The sequence below is a fragment of the Prionailurus bengalensis genome, chromosome A3, assembly GCF_016509475.1.
Source record: "Prionailurus bengalensis isolate Pbe53 chromosome A3, Fcat_Pben_1.1_paternal_pri, whole genome shotgun sequence".
Lineage (NCBI taxonomy): Eukaryota > Metazoa > Chordata > Mammalia > Carnivora > Felidae > Prionailurus > Prionailurus bengalensis.
In genome coordinates this window covers 74,202,220-74,212,812 of record NC_057354.1, presented here as the reverse complement: position 1 = coordinate 74,212,812, position 10,593 = coordinate 74,202,220, and the positions used below count along the sequence as shown (strand labels likewise).

Here is a 10,593-nt window from a genome sequence, read left to right as displayed (position 1 = left end):
GAGAGAGACAGAGCATGAACGGGGGAGGGGCAGAGAGAGAGGGAGACACAGAATCGGAAACAGGCTCCAGGCTCTGAGCCATCAGCCCAGAGCCTGACGCGGGGCTCGAACTCACGGACCGCAAGATCGTGACCTGGCTGAAGTCGGACGCTCAACCGACTGCGCCATCCAGGCGCCCCAGTGTATACATTTTTAATATATCTTCGTATTTTCATTCAATAGAAGGAAATAAAATGTCTTCAAATTTCCTTATTTATAATGGTTATTATCATTTTTAATTTGCATTATTTTGTATGAGAACAAATCTACAGTTTTTCTACGATTAGAAGCATTTAATTGTTTTAGCCCACACTTATTTTTAGTAACCTAAAAGCACCAGTGTTTTATGTAGAAACCCACTTCCTGATTTACCTTGAAGGGAATGCCATGTGGCATATTCAAATGATGCTCTAAAAATGGTATTATTATACTTAAGAATAACCAGTTCATATTTTTTTTATTAGAAGGTCTTAAGCTTTCATGTTATGGTATGTAATTTGTCAATTATATTTCCATGGTCTTTACTGTGAGGGTAGTCTCTGCCACATGGAATGAGTCTATTTTATTAATGAACCATCATTTATTTTGACATAGGCTAGGTTCTGTTTTTTTTAAAGATTTTACTTATTTTAATGTTGATTTATTTTTTTAGAGAGAAAGAAAAAGAGAGAGCATGAGCATGGGAGGGCCAGAGAGAGAGTGAGACACAGAATCCTAAGCAGGGTCCAGGCTCTGAGTTGTCAGCACAGAGCCCAATGTGGGGTTCGATTTCACGCACCATGAGGTCATGACCTGATCCAAAGTCAGACGCTTAACCAACTGAGCCACCCAGGTGCCCCTGAGATTTTACTTTTTAAAGTAATCTCTGCACCCAATGTGGGGGTCGAACTTACGACTCCAAGATGAAGAGTCTCATGTTCCTCTGACTGAGCCGGCCAGGTGCTCTGGCTAGGTTCTGTTTTATCTAGGTTTTAACAGGTATTGCTGATGCCTGTCTCTAGGGTGTAAATGGGTAGAAAGTAGAGGCTGGGAATAGGCTTACAGTCAGAATAAGAGAATGGTTTTTTTACCTTTTAAAGATCCATTTTGGGGCACCTGGGTGGTTCTGTCGGTTGAGTATCTGACTTTGGCTCAGGTCATGATCTCACAGTTCGTGAGTTAGAGCCCCGTGTCCAGCTCTGTGCTGACAGCTCAGAGCCTGGAGCCTGCTTCGGATTCTGTGTCTCCCTCTCTCTGCCCCTTCCCCACTCATGCTCTGTCTCTCAAAGATGAATAAATGTTAAAAGCAGTTTTTTTTAAAGATCCATTTTATAAAATTTGTCCTTTTCTATACTTGTGATTTTCTCCTGTAATCAGATTTCCATTTGCTTAGTAACTTTCCATCAGCAGCATTGGAAATAGGAATGAGTCACTACCTACTGCATGGGATTAAGGAATTAAAGGAGGAACCAAGCAAACATGAGGAACTGATCACATGATAGGACAGTCATACCCTGGAAATACCTGGTAAGTAATGGTTAATTTACAAGATTATTTCATGTCCTATCACAGCAAGCTAGTTAAAGGAATAGGGTAGCACTACCTCACCTAAATAAGACCAAGAGAATGAAAGTAAGCAAAAACATTACACCGAGAGACACTTTTAGGCATATCACAAATTCATGCACTTTAGTCATAAGAGAGCCCATTAAGTTCTCGCTCAAAACTTATTAATTCTTCTAGCCCATTTTAACAATCTGTGAATTCCCTGCACAACAGAAAACGAGAAGCAGCAAATTAGAATGGGGACTATCAGTAGAGGTCTTGTCAGCAACAAAAACCAAAAGCCAAGAGAGAAAACAGGAAAGCTATTCAATGTAAAATTAAAAACTCAAAACATAGTTGTCTTGGGCCTGTGAATGTAGGTCAAACATTCATGCACTTCTCAAGAGCCCGTGAATGCGTAATTATATTGAAAGCACAACACAATCATTTAGGTCAATTGTGAGGACATATATGATTAATAAAAGGTCAATTTCTCTTCAGGATATGCTGTCCAATAAAGCTTAGACAATTATGACAACTTTCTAGAAGATTTGCATCAAAATGATAAGTGAAAAACAATTTGGGTGCTGAAAAGGATAAATACCATTATATGATGCTGAGAAATGAAAGAATACATGATGTTTACACATTCTCCTAAGCTTTTCTCTCAAAAAAAAAAAACTATATAGACTTGGGAAAAACTTATCTCAAAAGCCATTTATTTTATGATCTCAATGTCTTTTTAGTTCTTTAAATTCACTGGCAAGCAGTAATCACCAGCTTATGCCTCCTTCAGGTCATTAAGTTAATTAGAATACTATTTCTCAGAAGTTGCTCTGCTATGAGCTCTTGCCAGTTGTTAGGAATTTAAAGTCGTCACCATGGTTGAAAGAAGACTCTGACACATTGATAGAGGGTGCCCATAATAGCAAGGCACTGTCCTAAATGCCAGGGACACAAGGATGAATTTTAAAATGTCACTCTCCTAGAGTTCCCCATCTTCTCAGAAGAGCACATCAGCAAATACGTGCCATTACAGAAAGCAAGTTACAGAAATAGAGTGGTTAGATACTATGCAAGGCACAAAAGAGGAAGTGGTCAACTCGACCTGAGGAAGCGGAATGAATGCTTCACAGAGTGGCACTTGAATCCTGAAGGACGAATGGGAGTTGACCTGGTGAGGAGGCAGAAAAGAACATTCCAGATGGGTGTGATAGCATAGAATATAGTGGTGAATTTGTGATAGTTCACTTTGTTTGCAACACAGCATCAGGGCATTTGAGAGGAACCATTGAAAGAGGGCTGAGAGGAGGACCCCTCTCTCTGCCCTGTCATCTCTTTTCAAGTTTCCTTCCTTCTGTGCAGTTGACATATGGGACAGAGCAAGTCCAGTGTCTAAGCAGATGCCCAGTAAAAACTGAAAACAGTATGCCCACTTTACAGTTGAGGAAACTGATGCTCAGAAAAGTTAAACTACATACCTAATCCTCCTCTCTTTCTCTCTCGTTGTATAATACTTGTCTTAAAACTAGAAAATTATAAAAATAGACCTACCCTATGACCCAGCAATAGCACTGCTAGGAATTTATCCAAGGGATACAGGAGCACTGATGCATAGGGCCACTTGTACCCCAATGTTCATAGCAGCACTCTCAACAATAGCCAAATTATGGAAAGAGCCTAAATGTCCATCAACTGATGAATGGATAAAGAAATTGTGGTTTATATACACAATGGAATATTACGTGGCAATGAGAAAAAATGAAATATGGCCTTTTGTAGCAACGTGGATGGAACTGGAGAGTGTGATGCTAAGTGAAATAAGCCATACAGAGAAAGACAGATACCATATGGTTTCACTCTTATGTGGATCCTGAGAAACTTCACAGGAACCCATGGGGGAGGGGAAGGAAAAAAAAAAAAAAGAGGTTAGAATGGGAGAGAGCCAAAGCATAAGAGACTGTTAAAAACTGAGAACAAACTGAGGGTTGATGGGGGGTGGAAGGGAGGAGAGGGTGGGTGATGGGTATTGAGGAGGGCACCTTTTGGGATGAGCACTGGGTGTTGTATGGAAACCAATTTGTCAATAAATTTCAGAAAAAAAAAATAAAACTAGAAAATTAAAACATATGCCTTCTATGTTCTCAAGTGAGTTTAAAATCTTATTCATTAGTTCCAGAGGACTTAAAGACCTTATTGAAAACTGTAAGAGAGAATGGAGTTTTGATGGCATTTCTTTTTAAATATTCATGAAGTAATGGTGCCATTCTTTTTTTGAAAAAACAGCTTTTTTTTGAAAATTAATTGACAATTCAGCCATGTAAGATATCTAATTCAATGATTTTTAGTATATTCACAGAACTGTGCATCTATCACAACTTAAGAATATTTTCATTTTCTCAAAAATAAACACTGCATCCTTAAGCCTCTAACCCCATTTCCTCCCAACTGCCCCAGATCTAGGCAACCACTAATCTACTTTTTGTCTATACAGATTGGTCTCTTCTGGACATTTTATATTAATGAAATCATATAATATGTGGTATTCTGTGACTGGTTTCTTTAACTTAGCATAATGTTTTCAAGGTTTATCCATGCTGTAGCCTACATCACTATTTCATTCTTTTTTAATGCCAAAATATTCTATTGTATGGATATAATACATTTTATACATTTATCAGTTGATGGACATTTGGGCTTTTTCCATTTTTTTTTTGGCTATTATGAAAAATGGTGCCATTCTACTATTGTGTTTATGTTATTTTTTTAAGTTTATTATTTATTTATTTATTTATTTATTTATTTATTTATTTTTAAGTTTTATTTTGAGAGAGAGAGATAGCGTGAGCAGGGGAGGGGCAGAGAGAGAGAGGGAGAGAAACCCAAGCAGGCTCCTCAGTGTCAGCCCAGAGCCTAGCTCAGAGCCCAGTGCAGGGCTCAAACTCATGAACTGTGAGATCATGACCTGAGCAGAAATCAAGAGTCTGATGCTTAACTGACTGAGCTACCCAGGCACTCCTATTTATTTATTTTGAGAGGGAGAGAGAGAGAGAGAGAGAGAGAGAGAGAGAGAGAGCACTGAGGGTGAGTGGGGGAGGGGCAGAGAGAAGGGAGAGAGAATTCCAAGCAGGCTCCGCCACTGTCAGCGCAGAGCCTGATTTGGGGCTCGACCTGAGCTGAAACCAAGAGTCAGATGCTCAACTGACTCAGCCACCCAGGTGCCTCTGTGTTATTTTTATTATACTAGCCTATGGATGTGATTAGCTTTATAAATATGTGCCAGCAAGGAACCCAGTTTGCAGTGAGTCTATCAGTTCCCATAGTAGGTCAAGACAGATGTAAATGTGGGTACTTTTGGTATACAGGTAGTATTATATATGTGCAATCTGTGGGGGAAGCCTCAATTACAAAATTTAGGGAAGGATCTTTCTCCAGTGATTCCTAAATGGGATCATGGTCCATTCCAAACATTTAACTTTTGACTGGAAGAGAGCAGAGCAAATAACTTAGACCCTAGTCAGATGGGTATGATTTTTCCAAAGTCCTTTCCTGTTGGATTCAATATTCTAAGAAAGAATGAATTCAAGACAAATAAATGACTACCAAGTACAAAACAAAAATACCTGGAAGGAATCTTGAGTAATCTCTTCCTAAGTGAAAGGAGGTTAGGAGGAAACTTTTGGATTTTATCTTACAGGATGTTGCAATTCAAGGACTATTAAATTGTGTATAATGTACAATCCCTTTTGTGCCAGACAAAGAAGTTTCCTGATTGTACTCTTGAGATATTATAAAGCATTTCTAAGGTTGCTGTTGAACTAGAGAATTGTGAATTGGTAGGTTTTCAAGTAAGTTACTCCAGACCTCAGTCTGGTCTAAAGCTTTCTGTTTTTACAATTAACTCCTCATGTTTCTTTGTTGAGTGTGTGTGTGTGTGTGTGTGTGTGTGTGTGTGTGTGTGTAAAAGCTAAAGATAGACCAGGAAGCATCTGGGGCCTTTTGGCTGTAGAGGGGAATCCAGATTTCTGAGGGCTAGCTATCCACTAAACTGGATACACAATGCTATCTATATCTGTCCAAAATGCCCCTAACTTATTGTACTTTGTGTTAATACTATGAGTTTTTCATTTATGAGTGAAGCAGGTGGGTCTGTCTGAAGATAAACAGTATAAGGCATGGATACTTCCATGTTGTTTGGTTGACCTTCTGAGGGATTACGAAGAAAAGTGGGCAAGTCAAGCTTTGGGCTGCTCTGAAAGCCATGCTTTCTTCTTGATGTCAGCTCTCTCTTGGTCTGCATTTCCAAACAAAGGATTATGATTAAGAAACAGTCATCAAGGGGTGCCTGGGGGGCTCAGTTGGTTGAGCATCTGGCTCTTGATTTCCTCTCAGGTAATGATCTCACAGTTTGTGGGTTAGAGGCTCGCATCAAACTCTGCACTGACAGAGCAGGGCCTGCTTGGGATTCGCTGTCTCCCTTTCTGCCCCTCTCTCATGCGCGTGTGCTTTCTCAAAAATAAACATTTAAAGAAAAAAGAAAGAAAAAATCAAGAGCAGAAGGAAAAGATTGCTAGCAATCAGTATGACCCAAAGCTGCATACTGGTCAGGTAATGCAAGATTCTACTATGTACACAACTTGCAAAGTGCCACATCAATGCAACCTCCTTTTAATTAAGACAATTTTCGAAGGGCATTTCTCTGGTCTCCACAGCAAGATCCTTTCTCCTGTAACTAAAGTAGGAAGGTTACATTTCAAGTTTATTTCCTAAATATCCTTCATTTGGGGGAAATAATGATGAAAACATCAATAATATTTATGGAGCATTTAATTTAACCCTATTATTAGTCCCGCTTTGAAGAGAGTAAAGCAGAGAGAGTTTCACTTACTTGCCGAGGCTCACGCAACTGGTAAGTATCAGAGCCTGGATTTGAAGCAGGCAGGAAGACTCTAGAGGATCTCACCTAATCAACAAAATTTTCTGTATCATAACTTAGTGTTATAAAACATTTTTCCTGCTACTTTTTAAAATATCACGTATTCAAAATAGATTTATGTAAACAACACACACAGCAACACTGTAATACTATATTTTCTCAAAAAAATTGTTTTACATGACCATTTTGTACCAGGGAAAAGATTTTTATGTTCCTTCAAAATGAGGGATTTTGCTGGGGAACTGTTAAAATTACTTTGATGATTCCAGTCGTGCATCGCATAGAGATTTATGACAAGTATGTAATCTGTTTGTCACCCAACTTGGATGATTTCCAAATGTTTCCTGTTAGTAGTTCTTGATTTTGTTTAGATTTTTTTTCAATGGCCAAATAGTCAAACAACATTGTCTGAACCACGTTTGCTCCCATCAGGGAAAACCAACGTGTTGAAAGATAGCTTTGGTTATTTAAAATCCTACTACATTCACTTGCAACTTTGAAAAGCATTCATGCTTTAGTGACTGGATTTTTAAAAGGAGAAGAAGAACAAATAAAACCAAGTTTGAGGCTCAAGTCCCTCCTTTGCTATTTGCTGCATTTTTTCTACTCTTTGCGGGCAAAAGCACGCTGAACAGATCAAATCAAACTGTCCGAAAAAGGCTGTCTGCATCCCTCATGTCTAAAAGAGAAGGATTTCGTTCCCTCTCCTTCACACATCAAAGAAGGCACTCGGGAAGGAAATAAACCATAATTAAGCATGAGCGACCAAGCAGACAGACCCCTTCCTCTGCCTTCCCCATCCCCGCCCCCCACGCCCTGGCAACAGTCCTGGGCGCGAGCTAGGGCCGGCCACCGCAGCAGCTGCAGGGAGCGCGCGTCCACGCCTGCGCCCGCCGCCAAAATCTGGGCGGCGGCGGGGCCGTCCCCGGGGGCGCGCTCGTTCGGGAGCGCGCTCATGCAGCGGTTTTCTTCTCCCACAATCCAGAGGCTGCGGCGCGGGAGGGGCGGAGAGTCGGCGGAAGGATATGGGCGCGGAGGGAGAAGCGCGCTCCCTTTGACGGAGGGTTCACGGCACTGGTTGGGCGGCGTGGAGCGGGGTGTGATGCGGCACTGCGGTTCTGAGGCCGTTACTCCGGCTCCTCCAGAGAGGGCGGTGGAGGAGGCTGGAGCGCGGTGGTGATTTTGTGCCAGGGCTTCCCAGAGGCGCGCTGAAAAGGCTACGGGGCTGAGGAAACTGGGGGGTTAGGGACACACATTCAAGCCCCCACCCCCCGGGAGGGGAAGGGGGCTGGAAGCGAGGCTTGAGGTCGGCGGAGGGATGGTGTCTGTTCGGGGGGAAGGGGCGAGCCCTGCCTGTCGTTGGTGAGGGGCTGCGGGCAGGCGAGGCTCCGCGGGTCGTAGCGGCTCCATGCCCACTGGTGGGTGGAACGTGTTGAGCGGGACGCGGAGGTCGAGCCTGGTGGCCGCTCGGAACCCTCAACATACTATCTAACGTGGTATTTCATTTAGCCCACGTTGGGATTAATTCATTGCGGGCAGCTTCGCTGGTCTGGCTCCTCCAGGAGCTGGGCAACCTTGACGGGCTTTTTGTCTTGCTGCTCCAGCCCCCTTTCCCTTCCTCCTCCTCCAGATGCCTTTTCTCTGCCCCTCCTCGCCCGGTACAGACATTTCCAGCGCAAGCTGCCGCTCGTGGCTGCTGTCGAAGCCGCTTCTCGGGATTTGGGCTTGTTCCCCTCTGGGGTGTTTTTTGAGGAGGGAGAGTTTTTCTCCCCTCCACGATGGGATTTTCTTCCTGTGCCAAAATGGACTTTCACTGATTTCTACTTACTTCTTCAACGTTTAGTGATCAATTCCCTAGGCGTATTTTTGTGGTAGTTCCCTTTTTCAAATACATTATCTGTAAAATGGAGAACGAAATTTTTACTCCCCTCCTGGAGCAGTTTATGACCAGCCCCTTGGTCACTTGGGTAAGTAGGGTGTTATTTATTGTATCTTTTGCTGCATTATTTGTGGCTGCAGAGATGGAGATGGGCGTTCGTGTCCTGACGATCATTCCGTTCTAGGTTAAAACGTTTGGACCTCTGGCTGCAGGAAATGGGACCAACCTGGATGAATATGTGGCTTTGGTTGATGGGGTATTCTTGAACCAGGTCATGCTCCAAATGTAAGTGTTCTTTTCTTTACTAGGGTAACTTGTTTTCTTTGAAAAAGGGCATACTGTAAACTTAGAGATTTTATGTTTTAAGCTCCTAATTGCTTTGGCCAGAAGAATTCAGGGGGTTTAAGAATTGGACCTTGAAAGGAGTGATAATCTTACCTGCCCAGCCCATTTATCACAGTCTAGTAATTACGCCTATTAAAATTGTGAAACTTTAATTTTTCATTCTGCAAACCGTATATTGTCACTTACTGTCTTTAAGTGTTGAAATCCAAATCACGTTGTGTCCTCTAACTGGTAAATAGAGAAAAGAGAATATGGGAATAGTTTCCTAAGGGGGAATAAAGCCTTTACTGTGAAGTTATGTGTATTAGATGCAGAAATGTCTTATTAACCCTTGTATCTAAAAATAAGTGGCTGAGATTTTGAAACTGGTGAAGTAATAACAGATTTCAAAAAAAAAGAATTTCAAATAACAGTTCTGATTGGTGAGAACTGTTGCTGTGGCAAGTAATTTAAATGGGTACAGTAACTCAAGTCTGATTAGATTATTATGTGAATTGTTAGATTAATATTGGGGGGATCATTTTAAAGTATTTTTAAAGCTAGTTTTGAAATGCGGGTAACTGACATCTTGATGACAACTAGATAATGATTTTAGTAGGCAAATCTTTGTCTTTTATGTTTATGATACTTGGGTTTGTATTAAGTAGAGAAGTACTTTTAAGATGGGAGCTGAATATCCAAATCATATTGGTAGATCAGTGAAATAAAAACCATTTTTATCATTATAGGTGTTGTAGCATTCAAGCTAAGTACATCAGTGTAAGCTTTCTAAGTACATCAGCATAGGTTACCAACTCTGAATGTTATTGTTGTGTTCAAAATAATGTGTATTTAGCCTAATCTCTCTTGAATAGAATCTGATTACAAGTGTAGTTTGGAACCTTCAGTTTCAAAGCATTCTTAACCTTTTATGTATGTGGGAGTTTAGTGCATTATTAATAAATAATTGTTACTAAGGAATAAGTCCACTGTGAATAATCACATGAAGTGTCATTTCTGTATTTTGTAGGAAATTATGTTTCTTTTTAGATTTTTTAAATAAAAGAAGAGGTAGAAGTCAAAACCATAAATGTTCCAGTGTAACTTCTCAGTCTGTGTGCCCAGAGATATTGGTAGTCTGTGTGCTCAAAGAGATTTGTGTGTTGTTTTTCATGTATGTATTGATCCTACAGAGAAGCGTTGTACTACTATGTGCTTCCATAGGTGTTTTATTTGTATAGGCACTAAATGTGTGTATATTTTTTTTCTTAAGAAAGGAAAAAGGAATGTAGACAATTATTTCCATGGACAGTAAATATATTTTTGGCAGCTCTCCCAGTGGAACTATTTTTTTATCTTTGAAATATCCCACTATTTCATAAGCAAAAGGGTAGAATAATTAAATTGACTTCTATTTTAGGGAACACACATGACAGGAAGGGTAGCCATTACAGTAGATACTCAGAACTTGTTCCCTCTCTTGTTTTTAGATGGAGAATTTTGAATTTGTATGCTGAACCCTAAAAAAAATAGGTGTATTTACAAAATAGGAAAATACTTTAGTTTTCCACTTTTTTAAAATTTACTTTTTTATTTAATTATTTTTAAAGTAGGTTTCATGCCCAACGTGGGGCTTAAACTCATGACCCTGAGATTAAGAGTTGCATCCTCTACTGAGTGAGCCAGCCAGACACTTTTAGTTTTCCACTTCAATGTTTTTTATTTGAATGATTCTTTTTCCAAAAAAATTTTTAGATTTTTTGAGCACTGAATAGTTAGCCAAGGTACTAAAAACAGACACTTGTTTCCACTTTGAGTGGAATTGAGTGCAACTTTATATTTAAAAAAATATATGGATATTTTGAAAGTAATGGTGTTTCAAAATAGTGGT

The 10,593-nt window shown here is 40.3% G+C and overlaps 1 protein-coding gene across 6 annotated transcripts in view; it reads left to right on the top strand.

The window, feature by feature from the left end:
- Window positions 1-7,482: 7,482 nt before the first annotated feature.
- The window catches only part of CCDC88A (coiled-coil domain containing 88A), a 156,572-nt gene continuing 153,461 nt past the window's right edge, over window positions 7,483-10,593 (top strand). For 5 of the 6 annotated variants that reach the window (XM_043603410.1, XM_043603409.1, XM_043603408.1 and 2 more), the window contains exons 1-2: window positions 7,558-8,466; window positions 8,563-8,663. In XM_043603410.1, the coding sequence (XP_043459345.1) occupies window positions 8,404-8,466; window positions 8,563-8,663 (164 nt within the window). In that variant the 5' untranslated portion in view covers window positions 7,558-8,403. Of the gene's footprint in view, window positions 8,467-8,562; window positions 8,664-10,593 lie in introns of all 6 variants that reach the window. The other variant, XM_043603406.1, reaches the window with a different exon arrangement.